Source organism: Schistocerca cancellata, chromosome 3 (genome assembly GCF_023864275.1).
Source record: "Schistocerca cancellata isolate TAMUIC-IGC-003103 chromosome 3, iqSchCanc2.1, whole genome shotgun sequence".
Taxonomy (NCBI): Eukaryota; Metazoa; Arthropoda; class Insecta; order Orthoptera; family Acrididae; genus Schistocerca; species Schistocerca cancellata.
This window is the reverse complement of record NC_064628.1, coordinates 773,089,554-773,110,377: the sequence shown is the minus strand read 5'-3', so window position 1 is coordinate 773,110,377 and position 20,824 is coordinate 773,089,554. Positions and strand designations below refer to the sequence as shown.

Below are 20,824 nucleotides of genomic sequence, written 5' to 3'. Positions count from 1 at the left end.
ATGTGTCAATAAAGTTTCCCCTTCCTGGGACAATGAATTCACGGTGTTCTTTTTTCAATTTCCAGGAGTGTAGTTTACAGAATGCTAATTAGATAATTTATAAACAAAGGAGCTAAAAAAAATTAAAACACAGAAATAGTTTTGGGAGAGTACACGAGGGACGTTCATTAATTAATGCAACAAATTTTTCTGGGATAATTTCTGTTGAAACAATGCAGATTTTGTTGTGGGTTGGAATATTCCTGCTTCAGCCCGTATAGTTTTATGAAGTTTCGACAGGTTGCTGCGTTATACGTAACCTTCAAAATGGCGTCTAGAACTAAGGTGCGTTGCAAGCAGAGAGCATGACTGATTTTTTTTTGTTTTTTTTTTTTTTTTTTTTTTTTTTTTTTGGTGGAAAACCAGTATATTCGAAGATATTCATAGCCGCTTACACAGTCTTTACAGAGACCTGTCAGTGAACAAAAGCACGCTGAGACTTTATTAGAGGCGCCTGTCATCATCGCCATAATGTTGCGCATACCTGTCCAATCTCCCGCTTGATGACCGGCCGCACACTTCAGTGGCGCCTGTTACGCTGGAACGTGCGGACACTCTCATTCAAGGTGATTGACAGGTTGCACTCAAACACATCACTGCACATTTGGACGTCCCTGTTGCTAGTGCTGATACACTCATCCACCTGCTCACAAAACTTGAATGGATTGTTCTTCCTCATCCACCCTACAGCGCAGATCTCCTCCCTTCCATCTGCTTGGTCCAATGAAGGATGCACTCCTTGGGAAGCGGAACGTGGATGATGGGATGGTTACTGTTGCAACAAGACTTTGGCTCCGACGTCAACCAGTAGAGTGGTACCATGCGGGCCCTCCCAGTAACATGGCGTAAGGTCGTCACATTGAACAGAGATTATGTTGAAAAGTAGGGTTTTGTAGCAAGAGAGTGTGGGATAGTATGGTGTATTAGCGTCCTGACCTGCTTTTAGTGAAAAAAAAAGAATGTTGTATTACTTATTGAACATCCCTCGTACATAAGAAGGTTCTGAACAACTACAAGGTATTCCTGCACAAAGGAGTGCGCTATAAGGAAACATATGAAGTAAAATTGAAGGCATGTGATTTATGAGCGGAAGAATATTGAAAAATGTAACCTGATGAATAAAGCTCACATTTCTTTGAAATGCTTAAGGAATGGTTATCCAATTGCAGATCATTTTTCTGTCAAGTGTAGCAGCTTTTTTCCCATTGTATCAATATTCTCCACAACAAATCCCATGATAAAGTAAATGTACTGGACATGTACAATTCTGACGCACCTCAACAAAACCGATGTTTGCGAACTGATACCGTAAATCTGCCTGGCAGCCTTTTTCTGGGCAGAGAATATTCTTGGCAAGGCAGAGATCAGAATATGATTCTGTATGAGAAAGTAGACTAAAAGTAAAAGAAATAAACTTCGCATTCCAGAGTCAGACAGTAGAGATTGAGTTTCTACACGAGACGTTGAATGTGGTATTTCAGGAATGTATTTTATTTAACCTAATCCCCAAGAATTTAAGATAGACACCATTAGTTATCGTTGGGCTACCTTGGGAAAATAAAATGTGTCTGTTACAAGAGTTTCGTGCTAGAAAGTGTATGCACTGAATTTTGCTGCAATTAAACATTTATCCTGTCTCTGTAAGAATGATCTTTCCGCCAACATTATAAGTTGGGTTATTTATAATAAATTCAGCGTTTTTCACAATAGCCCATATGTCATTCGCAACGAGAAAAAATTTCATCCATCTGTCATGATGGCTGGTCATTGAAATATATCAAGAAAGGCAATGGACTCAGTACAGCACTCTGTGGCACCCCTTCTATGTGACTCAAATCTATGTAATGTTTGAAAGCAATGTTAAGTCATCGTAATATTATTTTTTTCGGGGAAGAACAATTTTTAGTTGTTTTGTGCAATCTTTTGTAATTGTGTGTATATGTAAATCTGGTGTATTGAACGTAATTTTGGCTTTACTCAATCTAGGCGCAGAAACATAGTGCTAATTATCGCCTTTCTTAATTGCATGTAAAGTTGTTAATATTATTTAAAATACTCTCATGATTAGTTGATTCCTGTTTCTTTTCGGTGGTTTCTTCAGATTTTGTTACTTCATTTCTGTTAGAAATCACAGCATCCAATACGTAGTGACAAATTTTGATTCTGAGAAGGTCGACAAAATTAGTAAAAAATGTTATTGAGTTGACTTTGTATAAAATCAAGCTTTATTTAGTTATTTTAATGTAATATTGAGCTTTACGTACCATACATGCTTGTAGTAGTTTCATTTCCAGAATATTTCACTTTTAACACATTTCGTAGATACGAGTAATCACCAAGAGCGAAGATCAGAGACGGAAAGTTCTTCAATATCACCTTTCCTATGGGCTTACTGCAACACTAATACAGTTTAAATGTTTCAATTTGGAAGATCCTTCGGAGAAGATACCATTTAACGTTAGTGAGAGCGCAAGCGTAACTAATGGTTGTAACAGGTGTTCACTGAATACGAATGAGAGGGGTTTAGCAAAGTGTACATCTGTAACTGAGACTCAATGGGGTGTACGTAAAATTCGTAAACATTGTTGAAGGTTTCTTTCTACCAGATAGTTATGTAGCGTGCTAGAGACATTGTCTCCAATTTTTAGTGTTTGATTCGTGCTACAAATGATGTAAAAGCCACCTAATTTCAACAACGTGCAATGCGACGCACCGTTTCCTACACGACTGTGTGCTTATTTGCGATATTTCATTATTTCCTGCCATTAGAGAAGATATCTGTGGAGTATAGAACGCTGTGAGCCCATTTGCAATGCGATTGATTACGATTTATCGAAGAAATACACCCATGGGGCAACATAAAACCCGAACAAAAGCTGTAATAACCTACTTTAGAAGAGGCGCCGAAAGAGAACATTTTGTTAATGTACTATTGTTAAAATTTTCTCATAAGATGCTTGCCTGTGTTAAACGATTGGAATAATCAGGACCATTTGGAGACTACCGTTTGATGCATGTTGCTTCGCTGAAAACCTATCGAAGATTTATGATTTATGTATTGCTAGTCCTGAAATGTCAGTAAAGGATATTCCCGAAAGAGCACGTCAGAAGGATCAGACTAGAAGAAAAGAGTATCTGAAAAATGATAATTGAAGCCAACAGCTGCACTGTAATCGAACGTCGTTTATTCAAAACATTCTCCCAGTTTTGACGCCAAGAATCGTCATCTTCAGGCTCCAAGCGTGATCTGCCATCAGCGTACAAACCACAATGACTAAGATGGAGTTTTGAAATGGAAACAGTACAACTTTTTAAGCATGTTACGTCATAACGTGCACTCGAGTGCGGCAGGACCAAAATCAATTGGTTTCCGTATCTTCGTTTCAGTAATAACTCCACCAATGGTCCAAAGAGAGCTACTTGGAACACCAAATGTATGGTTATGGCTAACATTAAGGCACTTGTTTCTGGCATGAACGCGAATAATATCTTTCTTCTACATTTCCAGTAACTTCCATTTTTCGGTGTAAAAGGAAGATTTCCTGCTGAACCACTGCAGATAAAAAGCTGAAATTTAACCAACTTTGTTTCCATCAGTAACCGTTGTGCGCGGCGACCGTAGACTATAAGGAAGGAGAGACACACAGCAGCCAGTCGCAATCACATTAGCTTCTTTTATTCTTGTAAATCTAGATTGTTTGATAACCGCTTCGTGTCCTCCTGTCTACACTCCTATAAGAACATTTGGTAACATGAACTGCCGCGAGTCTGTTCAAATATAACGAAAATGCACTGAAGCCTGAAGATGGCTGTTTATAGCCGAAATCTAGATTGGCAAGAAGACTGCAACTGACTGCTGTGTTTTTTGGACAACATGGTTGTGGAGATGAAGCAGCGATTACTATGACGGCGTCCTCGCTACACAGAGGGCTCCTGATATACGCTTTATAATCCATGACAACGGCGTCCTCACCACAAGGAGTAGAGGTCGTTGTAGTCCTTCCATATTAGCCGTTTTAGTAAATTGACTCTAATGTTTTCTACGTAAATGTACGAGTAGATATATTATAATACAAGACGACACCAGTTTTTGTGTGCCACAAATTGTTTTTCTTTATATTATGGCACATAATGTAATATGCGTTTACGGATTTTTCGAGTTGACTATGGAACATTTGTTATTATTTATAATTAACACTATAATTGTAACTCTTTTTAAATGGAATGGTTCCATTTTATGTCACTTAAATTTATGTTAAACCAAGGTGACTAGTAATTACATACAATAAACTGTATTAAATACCTTTGATCGCCGCTGGGGGGTGTTGCCGTCTATTCACGTGATCTCAGCACGCTATTTAAGCCCATACGAAGGGTTAGTCTCGCATAGTTTCCTGCCGTTATGTAGACAGGAGTGACACCACCAGCAGTCGACCAATGGGTAACATATTTTAAATTTACGTAATTTCAGCTGTTGTAAAATGGAGTCTTTCTGACGGATATCTTTAATTTCACAGTGTAAACGCCCAGAAGATGATCCCTACGTCAGGTTGAAACCTGTTGGCGGTATAATAATAATAAATGCGATTAACACAGTTTTTGAATAATTGACTGCTGTGTGCCTCTCCTTCCTTAAAGCTGAAATTTGCTACAGACTTTGTACATAGTGGAATACAATCTCTTTCGGTTTATAGTTTTTGAAAAAAGGTTAATGGCAAATTTATTTAAAGTTTTTGAAACGAAAATTGCTTTGTGTCATAGACATAAATAAAAAATTGTTTTGAGAGTTCTAACAAGGGAACCTCCCCATCGCACAGTGGATAGGCCTTGAAAAACTGAACGCAGATCAATCGAGAAAACAGGAAGAAGCTGTGTGGAATTATTACATGAGTAGTTGTAACGTAACTGAAATGAGGGTGGGCTGACAGTAATTTGGAGCCCGCGCGTCGGAAACGGGCGCGCTTGTGTGAGACTGCCAGGGAGTGCACCCTGATGCCATCTATTGGCGAAACTGGGAATTAGCGCTGTCAGACAAAGCACTAAGCTCTCACAGTCAAATGTATTCTTTTTCTTGGTAATTATAAGTTATTACTGTATAATTTAATGTTGTAAAGCGCTAGTAGTAAATCATTATGACTGGTATGAACTCCAGGGTAATAAATATAAATATTCTTAAATACTAAATGATTTCGGTAAAAAGGTGGTAGGGGAACGCCCCTACTCTTGGTGATACGAGCGTAGCTAGGGGTAGCTGGAGACACAGGGACTGAACAAGGGAATGGCCTGGGGAGTGTTGACGTGATCGGACGTGCGTAACTGTGCTCACGCAAAAGTGATTGTGCAACAGCGAAGAGGCGAATATCGTCGCCGTTTGTGGAGTAGAACGCGACGAATGGTTGTCGAAGCCGCCTCTATGCCACTGGGGCTGATTGTAAGAGTTCCTGCGCCCAGAATTTATGGCGGACGTGCAGTAGCTTATACGAGTGCTACAGCTCGTAGTTCCAGCCGCCATTAAGGGCATGAGGCGTGAAGAGCAGCGTTAGCCACATGCATCTCACCACCAGCACCGACACATCTACCCAAGGCAAGACTGCTTGCAATTGTTAAGTCGAACTTTGTATACATGCAAAAGGAGAATACCAGTTTTCTTTTATGCAAGTGCAGAGGACAGAATATAGTAATGAGTAAAATTACGACGCATGTTGTTCATTGTAAAGTGTAGTAACCTCAAACATAGTATAGTGAAATCAGACTGAGGCCACCATCGCCTTTTTCATTTACAATTCTTTTGGTTGTAGAATACTTTAGCGTATAAGAATGTTGAAAAGAGCAATGGTCACACCAGAATGAGTCGCCTATTTATAGTTACTTAAATTTTTCTGAGCAACCTTTCAAGTAAAGTCACTTAACTAATTCTGTATCAATGGTCCAAAGAGTAATATCCAAAATCATTAAATAAGTTGAAGGATAGAATTTTGTTAACTGACGTTGCATAAACTGTCTTGGTAGTAATTACCAAGCCAACTCACAGAAATTGAGAGAGTATTTGCTTTGTAGAATCATCTAGAATGATCAGAAATAGTAATATTCAGAATTAAGTTTAAATTCAACTCAAGCCATTTCACTTTGAAACGAGCCAAAAATTGATTTATACTTTTGCTCCTTCAGAGCTGGCGACCGTAGTTATAAGTATTTTCAGGAGGATTCGATGGTAAGTCTGCTGCTCTCGTCGTGCTGATAGGATTATCCACTGCTGCTAGCAGTGGTGATTGGATACATAAGCTCACTACCAAGTTAAGTGGGTCAGGTAGGCAGTGTTACCGTGTGAACTGTAGGGCACTGTAGGCCGTGGATCAAACCCGTTCAATCATCACAGCTCTTAGGGAAATAGTCCGGTTAGGAGTGTACTAATCATTAGGTAAATACTGGCGAGTAACGGTCAAAAATGTATACGCAAGTGAATTTAGCAAGGTCCACGTAGCGCCTAGTTAATGTGGTGCAAGGGCAAGGGTAGGAGTGTAGTAAAAGTGAGCTGAGCTTGTGGCAGCTGTGCTGGATTCAAATATTAACTACGTGAATTCACTACTGCCTCTTACCATTGGGACTGAGCTATTTACAGTTAAAATACGTAGCAGTAAGCGCAAAGGCGTGACAGCTACAAGTCCGTATTGGTTTTATACATATGGAATTGGGAAGTGGGTCATTCTGTCAGTGGAGGGGGTTAAAACAACTGAGTCAGTTGAGAACATACCCCATTTACTGATGGAAAGATTCAGCGGTTCGGTCGCATGTGGCGACCGTGACAGGACTAACCAAGTTTGTAGAATAATGGCTGCAATAAAAGTGTTTCATATAAACTTGTAGTTTCAAGAAAATTTTAAATTTAAAATTCTGTTGTAGACAAATATACCACAATTGGTAAGTTCAAGACGACAACCTGCAAAGCAGCAAAAGAAAGTCCAATAGTAGGAGTTAAACAAGTAATACTTGGTTTAATAAACATTTCTATTAGGCACGAAATACAGCAGCATAAGATGGAGTCGAATAGTAACAAGCAAGACGAAAACATTACAAGGTCAGACCCAGAATTAGGGACCATAGGTACTGTTGTAGGGTTGGAAAATCTTATAGATGAATCCACACCCATAAGACAGGAGGAACGGGAAGTGAAACCAAAGGTAGTGAAAAGTGAACCCAATGTATCTGTGGATGCAAGTCACAAGGGAGAGGATATGGAATTAACAAGTTTGTTAAATAGGATGATGGCGCAAATTCAAAAAGGGAATGCTAGTTTGAAAGCAGAAATGGCTAGTCATATGTCCCAATTGGATGAAAACCTATCTGGTAAAATAAAAGCCTATTTAGATATTTTGAATACGCAAAGCCAACGTATCACAGAGGTAGACAAATCAGTAAATAGCATTAGGGCTGAAATAACAAATGTTCAGAGAAAAGTCACAGAAATAGAGAAAAGATTTGATACTGAAATTCAGAGAATAGAGAAATCAGTGGAACCTTTAGTTAGTGAAAAATTAGAACCGATAATTGAAAGTAAATTACAGGTGATAGTACCAGTTCTAAAGAAAGAGATTGTTAAAGAAACGGCAGCTGATGTTGAAACACTGCGCAATACCACGTTGAGTTTTGATGCATGTGTGCAGGAGCAGGAAAATACACTATGTAATGAGATAAAATTATTAAGTCAGCAAGTTCAGAATCAGACGTTTCTTAACTGTAGTGGTATCCCATTGGTAATGCAAAAATCGGAAATACTGAGTAGGGAGGAAAAATACGATCCTCAAAAGAAACAAGGTGGATGGCATCCAATGGATTTTATAAAAAATTGTGAACGTGTCTTACCAACAGACATGTCAGATAAAGAAAAAATTAATTTAGTAATAGACGCTTTAGCAGGTCATTCTAAACGTTGGGGATTGAATTTGGATATCGACAATTTGAAGTTTACAGACTTCAAAGAAAAGTTCCTTGAGGAATTCTGGAGCACACAACAGAGAGATAGGTTGTGGAGAGAATTCGTTGTCGCCAGAAAGCCAGAACATGGGCGTGGGCTCATGAAAGAATACTGTGAAGGATGGTTCAAGCGTTTGGAGTATCTTAAAGATCGTAGATCAGAATCGGAGATAGTGTGGGAGTTGTGGAAAAAGCTACCTGACGATTCAAAGCGTTATGTAGGAGGCACTCATCGAACATTCGATGAATTTTTAGAAAAAATCGAGAATGAAGATAGGTGGCGTGAAACTAGAGAGTTTCGAGGTTTCAGAAACCAGAATGGAATAGTAAAAGGTGGTAGGAATGAACCGCAAATTAACATGATGAGAGGAAGAGGTCAAGAAGGTAACTCTCAGCGAGGCAGAGGACACTATCAGGGAAACAGGATGCATTATCAATACCAGGAAAACTAAATACCGCGCAGGTCAAGGGCCTAACGCGCGCGGAAAGAAAGAAATGGCCCAAATATAGGGAAGATCGGAGTAGGCAGTACTATAGTAGGATAGTGCGTCGTTCGCCTGAAGAGCAGTTACATAAACGAAACTTTGCGAAGTATAATGCAGGGATACAAACAGAGGAGAGAGAGCAGGGAGGAATTATTAAGGGAAATGAAGTAGGAAAAGAATATCGGTCGGATGTGAAGGCTCACGTGAATGAAATAAGTACAATTCGCGGTCAGAGTGACGAATTGATGAAGGAAGAGTCAGAGGAGGCGTTGTTTGTCGGTAGGGGTGGCAACTGTGCAGAGAGGCAGGGGCAGGGGAGGAGTGATGTGACTTATGGTAAAAGGTTCGTACGAATAGTCGACGAATCGCATCGAGAAGTAATTAAAGAGGAAAGGGTGGATAAGAAAAAGGGGCATAGTGCAGAGACGCATGCCGATTCAGAAATTACCTCGTATGCAGAATATATACATCAGCTCAAAAGCCAGCCAGCACAATTAGAAAGATCTTCCACTCAAGTGATTAATTTGGACCCGAATATGACAGTGTTAGAGAGCCATACCGATTATGATGTGTACCTAGTGACAGCAAGAGTACATGACTGTGATGAAGATTCTTTTAAAGAAATTAGAGAAGGTGTATCTAACCAAGAGAAAGAGTGTTGTGATCCCTGTAGTACTGAAGCAAATGAGTTGAGTGAGACTGGAATTCCATTAGTAGGGGAAAATAATGAAAGTAAGAGTGGCGAATGCACTATCCAACAAAGGGAAAGTATTGAAATGGATTATAATTTGCGAGAATTATTTGAACCCGAAGAAGGTCATATTTCTAAGGAGGAGGAATTATCGTCAGAATCATCAGAAAGCATCCAGGGAGAAAAAGAAATAGAGGAAGTTTCCGATTCCGCAACCGAGAGTTCAGGCATGACAGATTCGAATGAGAACGCGATGGCATTAAAGAGCCTAGACGAAGGACTATTGGAAAAAGTGGTGAAAGAATTTAGGATGAAAAGGAGAAAGAAACCTCCGGATGGAATGGTCAGTATAAAAACCGGAAAAATAATATGGCAAGACTTGGCGGTGGAAAAGGATTTATTATGGGAAGATAAAGAAAGTATGAAAGAGGACAATAGGATGCAAACAATCCTACCTATTAATGTATGTGGGTACGATTTATATGTATTGTTGGATACGGGTGCTCAAATAAGTCCTATTTCGCACGCATTTTTTGAGATGATCAAAGAGCAACGAGGAGTAGTCATGATGCCAGTAACAGGTGTTAAAGTGATAGGGGCGACAGGGAAATGTAGTAAACCTGTTAAACATCAAGTGATGATGGAATTTAAGATAAAAAACAAGTTATTTTCTAATGCATTTTTAGTAGTTCCAGAGCTCAGTGCCGAGATCATTTTAGGCATTGACTGGTTAATAAAACAAAAAGTGATTATAGATTGTGACAAAGGGATAATAGTTTGTAAAGTTGATAGTGCGGTATTAGAAATACCATTTGAATCATCTAGAGTAATGGAAGAGAACCAGCTGAGATGGGTAGAATTTAGAGATGATCATGATTCAGGAATAGGTCAAAAATTCGATTGGTTTCGGGAGAGGCAGATAGTTGAAGATGGAAATAAGGAGACACTCCTTCGAAATGTAGTGGATAAAACGGAAGGACTATCTGATGCCCAAAGGGAGGATCTATGGCAAATTCTGAAAGAAAATCAGGAGGTATTTTCGGACAAACCGGGACGAGTGATAAATTATGAGTACTGCATGGAGGTAGAGGAGCATGAACCTTTCTTTAAACCGCCATATAATGTACCCTTGTCTAAGAAAGAAGCAGTTCAAAAAGAAATAGATAAAATGGTTTCATGTGGGGTCATTGAACGGAGTTCTAGCCCATATAATAACCCATTGGTGATAGTAGGTAAGAAGGATGGAAGTGTACGAATAGTGATAGATGCTCGTACTCTGAATAAAGTAGTGAAGAGGGAGTTGGATCGTCCAGAGAACATAGATAATTTATTGCAGAAGTTTAATGGTGTAAAGTACATGACTAGTTTAGACCTAAAGGCAGGATACTGGCAAATCCCATTAAGTGAGGAGTCTAGGAAGTACACGGCATTTTTATTCAATGGCAAATGCTACCATTACACAGTGGTACCATTTGGCCTAAATACTTCCGTTTCAGTGTTCATTCGGGCTTTAGACAAAATTTTAGGTAGTGAACTTAGTTCGCTAATCACGGTTTATGTAGATGATCTGTTAATTGCTACAAGGACATGGGAAGAGCACATGGAGTTATGCGACAGGGTGTTCAAAGCTTTAATTAAAGGAGGAATGACCCTGAACCTGAAAAAATGCGAGTTTGTGAAGAAAGAAATAAAGTTTTTAGGTCACATAGTAACACCAGAGGGAATTGAAAAGGATCCCAATAAAGTCAAAGCAATAAGAAATTGTCCGGCTCCCAAGAATAAAAAACAACTAAAGTCGTTTATAGGACTTTGTTCCTTTTATCGTAAGTATGTGGATGATCAGGTGTTCAATAGCCCACATCTGAACAACTTACTTAAGAAGAACAGTGTGTATATATGGACTGAGGAATGTGAAACAGCATTCAACCGGCTAAAAGACAATTTGGCTAAAAACATAAAGTTATGGCTCTCTGACCTGTGTGAACCATTCCACATGGCAACAGATAGTTCAGATTATGGATTGGGAGTATCCATATTTCAGGAGGTAATGATAGATGGGGAAAAAACTCATAGACAAATAGCATTTGCGAGTAGAACCATGTCTAAGTACGAAAGAAACTATACAGTTTCAGAGAAGGAGGCTTTAGCTATAGTATGGGGTTTTAGGAAATTTCAACTTTTCTTATGGGGACATAAGACTGTGGTCCATACAGACCACAAAGCTTTAATATTTTTGAAGGACTGCAGATTGTTACATAACAGGTTGACCAGATGGGCGCTGTTTTTACAACAATTTGACATAGAGATCAAGTATGTTAAAGGCAAAGAACATGCAGTACCAGATGCTTTGTCGAGATTACCGGAAGGATGTGAGACACTAGAAAGTGTAAAGAATAGGGAAGATGTTTTTTAGGTGAATTACTTCAAAAAAGCGGAAGGAAGAGAAAAAATTAGGGAAATATGTCGGAATATGCGAAGATATCAAAGTGATGATGATGCGCTCAAGTCAGTAAAGGTCAAGTTTGACAATCCAGACGCAACTAACATAAGGGCTTCATATAAAATACATAAAGGTGTACTGTATCTTCAAAGATTAAATAATCCAGGGAAGTGGAGAGTATGTTGGCCGGAACAACACACTGAAGTGCTGATAGATTATGTTCACTTGGCATATGGCCATTGTGGTGCACAGAAGTGTACCGATAAGTTAGATGAATGCATTACCTTTAACAACATGGCACGAAGGGTAGCACAGAGGATAAGATCTTGTGATCTATGCCAAAAGGCGAAAGTAACAAATGCAACTAATCAAGGGCCCATGCAATCAATAAAACCTGATGAAGTATTAGAAATAGTAGCAGTAGATATCTTTGGACCATTACCGAAAACCATGGGGGGTTTTGTGTACATATTTGTAGCAGTTGAACTTTTCTCAAAGTATATAAAGCTATATCCCTTGAGAAAAGCTACTGCCAGAGCTGTGTATGATAAAATGGTGTGTGATTATTTTGTGAAAGTAGGGAAGCCAAAGAGAATACTATCAGATAATGGTGTTCAGTTTTGCTCAAAAATGTGGAAGGATGGGATAACTGAGAAACAGGTAGAAGTGGTACATATCTCAGCTTATCACCCATCAAGCAATCCAGCAGAAAGATATATGCGTGAGATAGCTCGGTTATTTAGGACGTACTGCCATAGTAACCACAAGAAGTGGGGCATGTATGTGAGTGAATTCGAAGAAATCATGAATTCATTAACAAACGAGAGCACTGGATTTACTCCAGAAGAAATCCTGAAAAAGACAAGAAGTAAAAGTCTAGTAGAAGACCTACTAGAATTTCCAAATAGAGTTGAATTAGATTATGATAGTAAAAAGAACTTAGTAAAAGACAAGATGAGAAAACAAGCAGATGCGAGAATTCGTCGTCACGACGAAAAAGTAAGGCATCCCAAATTCAAAATAGGTGATTTTGTTCTTGTAAAAACACATGAAAAGTCAAGTGAAATTAATAACGAGATCAGCAAATTTAAATATATATATAATGGACCATTTAAAATAGTGTCCATACCCAATGTGAATGCTTATTACTAAGAGTACCCATTAACAGGCAAACGCCTGGGAGTAAGAAACATAGTGGATCTCAAAAGGTATGAACCACGAATTCTACCAGATTGAAAATAAATATATAAATAAATATTAAAGTAAACCAATATGTAAATAGTTTTGTTTCTTTTGTTCTATGTGAAAGGTAAATGCTCACTAAAATATATTGCAGTATTCTAATGAAACTTAGCCTTAATAGCCTTAATAGATGTGTAAATAAGTGTTGTGGAAGAGGTAGAAAAGTGAGGAGGTAATAGGCGGATAACGTGTGTTTTACTTGCCTGAAATAAAAGAAGTGTATTTAAAAGTTTGTAAAAAAAAAAAAAAAAAAGATGTTTAAAGTGTACTCTGTTTAGAAGTAAGAAACTTGGAAAGAATATATGTAAATCATTTATGTAATGTTTAGCAGGAAAGAGAGAAAGAATTGGTGTTTTATTTTAAATATGTAATATAAGTATCGAGGTGTATCAGTAAGAAAGGGGAAACCCTTGGTAAAAAGCTTATCGAACATTTCAGATTCATTATAGGAGAGACTTCTTATTGAATTATCACTGTAAGATACTTCAATAAGAAGTGGGGCATGTGTAACGGAATTGAAATGAGGGTTGGCTGACAGTAATTTGGAGGCCGCGCGTTGGAAATGGGCGCGCTTGTGTGAGACTGCCAGGGATTGCACCCTGATGCCATCTATTGGCGAAACTGGGAATTAGCGCTGTCAGACAAAGCACTAAGCTCTCAGAGTCAAATGTATTCTTTTTCTTGGTAATTATAAGTTATTACTGTATAATTTAATGTTGTAAAGCGCTAGTAGTAAATCATTATGACTGGTATGAACTCCAGGGTAATAAATATAAATATTCTTAAATACTAAATGATTTCGGTAAAAAGGTGGTAGGGGAACGCCCCTACTCTTGGTGATACGAGCGTAGCTAGGGGTAGCTGGAGACACAGGGACTGAACAAGGGAATGGCCTGGGGAGTGTTGACGTGATCGGACGTGCGTAACTGTGCTCACGCAAAAGTGATTGTGCAACAGCGAAGAGGCGAATATCGTCGCCGTTTGTGGAGTAGAACGCGACGAATGGTTGTCGAAGCCGCCTCTATGCCACTGGGGCTGATTGTAAGAGTTCCTGCGCCCAGAATTTATGGCGGACGTGCAGTAGCTTATACGAGTGCTACAGCTCGTAGTTCCAGCCGCCATTAAGGGCATGAGGCGTGAAGAGCAGCGTTAGCCACATGCATCTCACCACCAGCACCGACACATCTACCCAAGGCAAGACTGCTTGCAATTGTTAAGTCGAACTTTGTATACATGCAAAAGGAGAATACCAGTTTTCTTTTATGCAAGTGCAGAGGACAGAATATAGTAATGAGTAAAATTACGACGCATGTTGTTCATTGTAAAGTGTAGTAACCTCAAACATAGTATAGTGAAATCAGACTGAGGCCACCATCGCCTTTTTCATTTACAATTCTTTTGGTTGTAGAATACTTTAGCGTATAAGAATGTTGAAAAGAGCAATGGTCACACCAGAATGAGTCGCCTATTTATAGTTACTTAAATTTTTCTGAGCAACCTTTCAAGTAAAGTCACTTAACTAATTCTGTATCAATGGTCCAAAGAGTAATATCCAAAATCATTAAATAAGTTGAAGGATAGAATTTTGTTAACTGACGTTGCATAAACTGTCTTGGTAGTAATTACCAAGCCAACTCACAGAAATTGAGAGAGTATTTGCTTTGTAGAATCATCTAGAATGATCAGAAATAGTAATATTCAGAATTAAGTTTAAATTCAACTCAAGCCATTTCACTTTGAAACGAGCCAAAAATTGATTTATTCTTTTGCTCCTTCAGAGCTGGCGACCGTAGTTATAAGTATTTTCAGGAGGATTCGACGGTAAGTCTGCTGCTCTCGTCGTGCTGATAGGATTATCCACTGCTGCTAGCAGTGGTGATTGGATACATAAGCTCACTACCAAGTTAAGTGGGTCAGGTAGGCAGTGTTGCCGTGTGAACTGTAGGGCACTGTAGGCCGTGGATCGAACCCGTTCAATCATCACTGCTCTAGGGAAATAGTCCGGTTAGGAGTGTACTAATCATTAGGTAAATACTGGCGAGTAACGGTCAAAAATGTATACGCAAGTGAATTTAGCAAGGTCCACGTAGCACCTAGTTAATGTGGTGCAAGGGCGAGGGTAGGAGTGGAGTAAAAGTGAGCTGAGCTTGTGGCAGCTGTGCTGGATTCAAATATTAACTACGTGAATTCACTACTGCCTCTTACCATTGGGACTGAGCTATTTACAGTAAAAATACGTAGCAGTAAGCGCAAAGGCGTGACAGCTACAAGTCCGTATTGGTTTTATACATACGGAATTGGGAAGTGGGTCATTCCGTCAGTGGAGGGGGTTAAAACAACTGAGTCAGTTGAGAACATACCCCATTTACTGATGGAAAGATTCAGCGGCTCGGTCGCATAGTCCATGTGCAAGATAGGCAACATCAAGGATGGTGAGAGCTCAGGAGCGCCGTGGTCCCGCGGTTGGCGTGAGCAGCTGCGGAACGAGAGGTCCTTGGTTAAAGTCTTCCCTCGAGTGAAAAGTTTATTTTCTCAATGTTATGATCTGTCCGTTCGTTCATTGACATCTCTGTTCACTGTAATAAGTCCAGTGACTGTGTTCTGCGACCGCACCGCAAAACCGTGCGATTAGTAGACGAAAGCACGTACCTCTCCAATGGGTACCAAAAACACTTGATCGCAAGGTCATAGGTCAACCGATTCCTCCACAGGAAAACACACCGGTGACGGCACATGACAGGAATATGTTGTCGACCCACCTAACTTGCACACTTGGCAAATGGGTAAAAAGATTCTTCTACCTTGCCCGATTTAGGTTTTCTTGTGGATGTGATAATCACTCCCAAAAAAGTGATGAAAACATAAGAGTTTGTCACACAAACTGCAACAAATGAACGCAACAGTTTCACAGTCGCACAGTTTTTAACGTTTTCAAATTTTTCCATGCGTAGACCGTCAAATCCTGCAAATCCTGCAACTCTGAACATGTCCTGGAATTTTGGAGAGCGAAGTTGATTATGTGTGAGCGCCTGAACTTTGATAATTGTCTGAAAATAAAAAATTAAACATTCCACTCGAGGGTAGACTTGAACCAAGGACTTCTCGTTCCGCAGCTGCTCACGCTAACCACGAGACCACGGCGGTACTGAGTTCAGACGACCCTTGATGTTGCCTATCTTGTGCATGGACTACTCAGTTTGTATATTTTGCTTACTTTTTTCATAGTTCCACACAACTTCTTCATGTTTTCTCGATTGATCTGTGTTCAGTTTTTCAAGGCCTGTCCACTGTGCCAACTTATAACTAAATTTGACGGGGGTGCGATGGGGAGGTTCCCTTGTAAGACTGATATTAAAAAACCGGTACACAGACTTATTTATTTAATTTCTAAGAATAAACTTCCACATTTTGAAAGCGTTCGTAAAGCAAAAAATAATTCATTTTATAGTCAATAACAGAATTACAACATGCTCGAAAGTTGTTTCAGTTATTTCTCAAACGATAAGTTACATTAGTTAACATGTAGCTGTGTATTTACTCATAAATCCTCGTTGAAAGTGTCACATTTTACGAGCTACATGAGACGTTGTGGTTAAATGCTAGGTCGTGGCGTGAGCAGTAGTCTCCACGGCGCCTCGGTCTATGGCTGACCGCTCGCAGTGGTGCTGGTGTCTGAGTCCTCCGTGGTGGAGGAGTCGCAGTCGGCGCCGCAGCAGAGGGGCGGCACGGCGTCCGCAAGCAGCTGCCCCTGCAGCTCCGGCGGCGCGTCGCAGTAGCCGCTGGGCACGCCGGCCCACAGCTGGGACGACAGCCACTGCACGGCCGGCTGCAGCGAACAGTTGCACAGCCACGGGTTGCCATAGAGTTGCATCCCCAGGAGGCGCGGCCACCCGGACACCAGCGCCACGTCCAGCGCCTGCAGCGCGTTGTTCTCCACGAACACGTACTCCATCACGGAGCTCCTGCACACAACGCCGCACACAGCTTCAGTCCAACTGTCGTGTTTCCGTAGTGAGAAAATTATAGTGATGTGGCAAAGGTCATGGCATATCTTCTACATCACTGTGGCCGGAAAAAGATCCTGCTAATTGCTGCGCCTTTCAATGCTGGGCCATCAACATGTGTCAGCATGCGAACCATTCAACGAAACATCGTTGATGTGGGCTTTCGGAGTCGAAGACCCACACGTATACCCTTCATACCCTTGATGGGTGGCCGGCCGCGCTGGTCTCGCGGTTCTCGGCGTTCAGTCTGGAACTGCGCGACTGCTACGGTCGCAGGTTCGAATCCTGCCTCAGTCATGGATGTGTGTGATGTCCTTAGGTTAGTTAGGTTTAAGTAGTTGTAAGTTCTAGGGGACTGATGACCACAGATGTTTAGTCCCATAGTGCTCAGAGCCATTTGAACCCTTTGAACCTTGATGGGTGATCAAGACAAAGCTTTACGTCTCGCCTGCACCCGACGACATCATTGGACTATTGATGACTGGAAACATGTTGCTTGGTCGGACGAGTCTCATTTCAAATTGTATCAAGTGGATGGAAGTGTACCGGTATGGAGACAACCTCGTGAATCCGTGGACCCTGTGTGCCAGCAGGGACTGTTCAAGTTGGTGGAGGCTCTGTAATGGTGTAGGGCTTGTGTAGTCTGACTGATATTGGGCCCCTGATACGTCTAGATAAAACTCTGACAGGTGACACGTACGTAAGCATCCTGTTCAATCACCTTCATGCGTCTATTTCCATTGTGCATTCCGAAGAACTTCGGCAATTCCAACAAGACAATGCGAGACGCCACACGTTCGAAATTGCCACAGAGGGACCCCAGCAACACTCTTCAGAGTTTGAACACTTCCGCTGGCCACCAAACTCCACAGATATGAACTATATTGAGCATATTAGGGATGCGTGACAGCTTGCTGTTCACAAGAGATCTCGTCACGCTCGTACTCTTACCGATTTATGGATAGTCCTACAGGATTCATGATGTCCCTGCAGCATTACTTCTGCGTGCTCGTTGGGGGTCTTACACGATATTAGGGAGGTGCCCAATTTCTTTGGCTCTTCAGTAGAACAAAGTGTCGGATCACATAGTACCGCAACTCGCCGTGGCCTGGAATCAACAAGTCGTTGGGAGTCCTAAATATTCAGCCATGCTGCCACTATATCCGTCCATAAATGCGAAAGGGTTGATGGTCCAGGATTACGTGTACGAACTGACGTCTCGATTACGTGCCATAAGTGGACCTCGACAAAGGGATGAAGTAGTGAAGGCAGCAGAGGATCAAGTATGTAAAAATACGAGGGCTAGTAGAAACCCTTGGGTTACAAAAGAAATAATCAATTTAATTGATAAAAGGAGAAAATATAAAAATGCAATAAATGAAGCAGGCAAAAAGGAATACAAATGTCTCAAAAATGAGATCGACAGAAAGTGCAAAATGGCTAAGCAGGGATGGCTAGAGGATAAATGTAAGGATGTAGAGGCTTATCTCACTAGGGGTAAGATAGATACTGCCTACAGGAAAATTAAAGAGACCTTTGGAGAAAAGAGAACCACTTGTATGAATATCAAGAGCTCAGATGAAAAACCAAGTTCTAAACAAAGAAGGGAAAGCAGAAAGGTGGAAGGAGTATATAGAGGGTCTATACAAGGGCGACGTACTTGAGGACAATATTCTGGAAATGGAAGAGGATGTAGATGAAGATGGAATGGGAATACAGGGAAAGATGGAATGGGAGATATCATACTGCGTGAAGAGTTTGACAGAGCACTGAAAGACCTGAGTCGAACCAAGGCCCCTGGAATAGACAACATTCCATTAGAACTACTGACGGCCTTGGGAGAGCCAGTCCTGACAAAACTGTACCATTTTGTGAGCAAGATGTATGAGACAGGCGAAATACCCTCAGACTTCAAGAAGAATATAATAATTCCAATCCCAAAAGATGTGAAAATTACCGACCAATCAGTTTAATAAGCCACAGCTGCAAAATACTAACGCGAATTCTTTACAGACGAATGGAAAAACTAGTAGAAGCCAACCTTGGGGAAGATCAGTTTGGATTCCGTAGAAATGTTGGAACACATGAGACAATATTGATCTTACGACTTATCTTAGAAGAAAGATTTAGGAAAGGCAAACCTACGTTTCTAGCATTTGTAGACTTAGAGAAAGCTTTTGACAATATTGACTCGAATACCCTATTTCAAATTCTAAAGGTGGCAGGGGTAAAGTACAGAGAACGAAAGGCTATTTACAATTATTTGTACAGAAACCAAATGGCAGTTATAAGAGTCGAGGGACATGAAAGGGAAGCAGTGGTTGGGAAGGGAGCGAGGCAGTGTTGTAGCCTGTCCCCGATGTTATTCAAACTGTATATTGAGCAAGCAGTAAAGGAAACAAATGAAAAATTCGGAGTAGGCATTAAAATCGATGGAGAAGAAATATAAACTTTGTGGGTTCGCCGATGACATTGTAATTCTGTCAGAGACAGCAAAGGATTTGAAAGAGCAGTTGAACGGAATGGATAGTGTCTTGAAAGTAGGATATAAGATGAACATCAACAAAAGCAAAACGAGGATAATGGAACGTGGTCGAACTAACTCGGGTGATGCTGAGGGAATTAGACTGGGAAATGAGACACTTAAAGTAGTAAAGGAGTTTTGCTATTTGGGGAGCAAAATAACTGATGATGGTCGAAGTAGAGAGGATATAAAATGTAGACTGGCAATGGCAAGGAAAGCGTTTCTGAAGAAGAGAAATTTGTTAACATCGAGTATAGATTTAAGTGTCAGGAAGTCGTTTCTGAAAGTATTTGTATGGAGTGTAGCCATGTATGGAAGTGAAACATGGACGATAAATAGTGTGGACAAGAAGAGAATAGAAGCTATCGAAATGTGGTGCTACAGAAGAATGCTGAAGATTAGATGGGTAGATCACATAACTAATGAGGAAGTATTGAATAGAATTGGGGAGAAGAGGAGTTTATGGCACAATCTGACAAGAAGAAGGGACCGGTTAGTAGGACATGTTCTGAGGCATCAAGGGATCACAAATTTAGCATTGGAGGGCAGCGTGGAGGGTAAAAATCGTAGAGGGAGACCAAGAGATGAATACGCTAAGCAGATTCAGAAGGATGTAGGTTGCAGGAGGTACTGGGAGATGAAGAAGCTTGCACAGGATAGAGTAGCATGGAGAGCTGCATCAAACCCGTCTCAGGACTGATGACCACAATAAGAACAACAAAGTGCTCGATGGAATTCATGTCGGGTGGTCTGGGGAACCAAATCTTTCGTTCGAACTGTCCAGAACGTTTTTCGTGCAAATCGCGAACAATTGTGGCCCAATGACAAGGCTCATTGTCATCCACAAAATATTGTATATTTGTTTGCGAACATGAGATCTGTGAGTGGCTACAAATGTTGGACCAGAGAATCCAGTCCATTCCATACCATTTTGGAACCACCACCAGTTTTCACAGTGATTTGTTGACAATTTGGGTTCATGGCTTCGTGGGGTTTGCACTACAATCGAACCCTACCATCAGCTGTTACCATCTGAAATCGGACTCATCTGACTAGGCAACGGTTTTCCAGTCGTCTATTGTCCAACCGGTATGGTCACGAGCCCGGAAGAGGTTGTGCTATTAAGAAAGGTACTCGCGTCTGTGGTCTGCTACCATCACCCATTAACGCCAAATTTCGTCGTGCTATTCTAACTGATATGTACATCGTACTTCCCACATTTATTTTTGACCTTATTTCTAACATTTCTGCTTGCCTCTAGGAACCGACTACTAAACACAAAAGCCGCTGCTCTCGGTCGTTGTCCGTTGTGGGAGTTAATGCCTGAAATTTTGTATTCTCAGCCGACCGTTGTGACCCAGTGGTTTTAGGCGCTTCAGTCCGGTACCGCGCTGGTGCTACGGCCGCCGGTTCGAATCCTGACTCTGG

The 20,824-nt window shown here is 40.7% G+C and overlaps 1 protein-coding gene across 1 annotated transcript in view; it reads right to left on the bottom strand.

The window, feature by feature from the left end:
* Positions 1-16,508: 16,508 nt before the first annotated feature.
* LOC126176560 (carboxypeptidase N subunit 2-like) overlaps positions 16,509-20,824 on the bottom strand; it is a 79,965-nt gene continuing 75,649 nt past the window's right edge. Inside the window, exon 5 of the mRNA XM_049923719.1 lies at positions 16,509-16,830. Coding sequence (XP_049779676.1) covers positions 16,509-16,830 — 322 coding nt within the window. The remainder of the gene's footprint in view (positions 16,831-20,824) is intronic.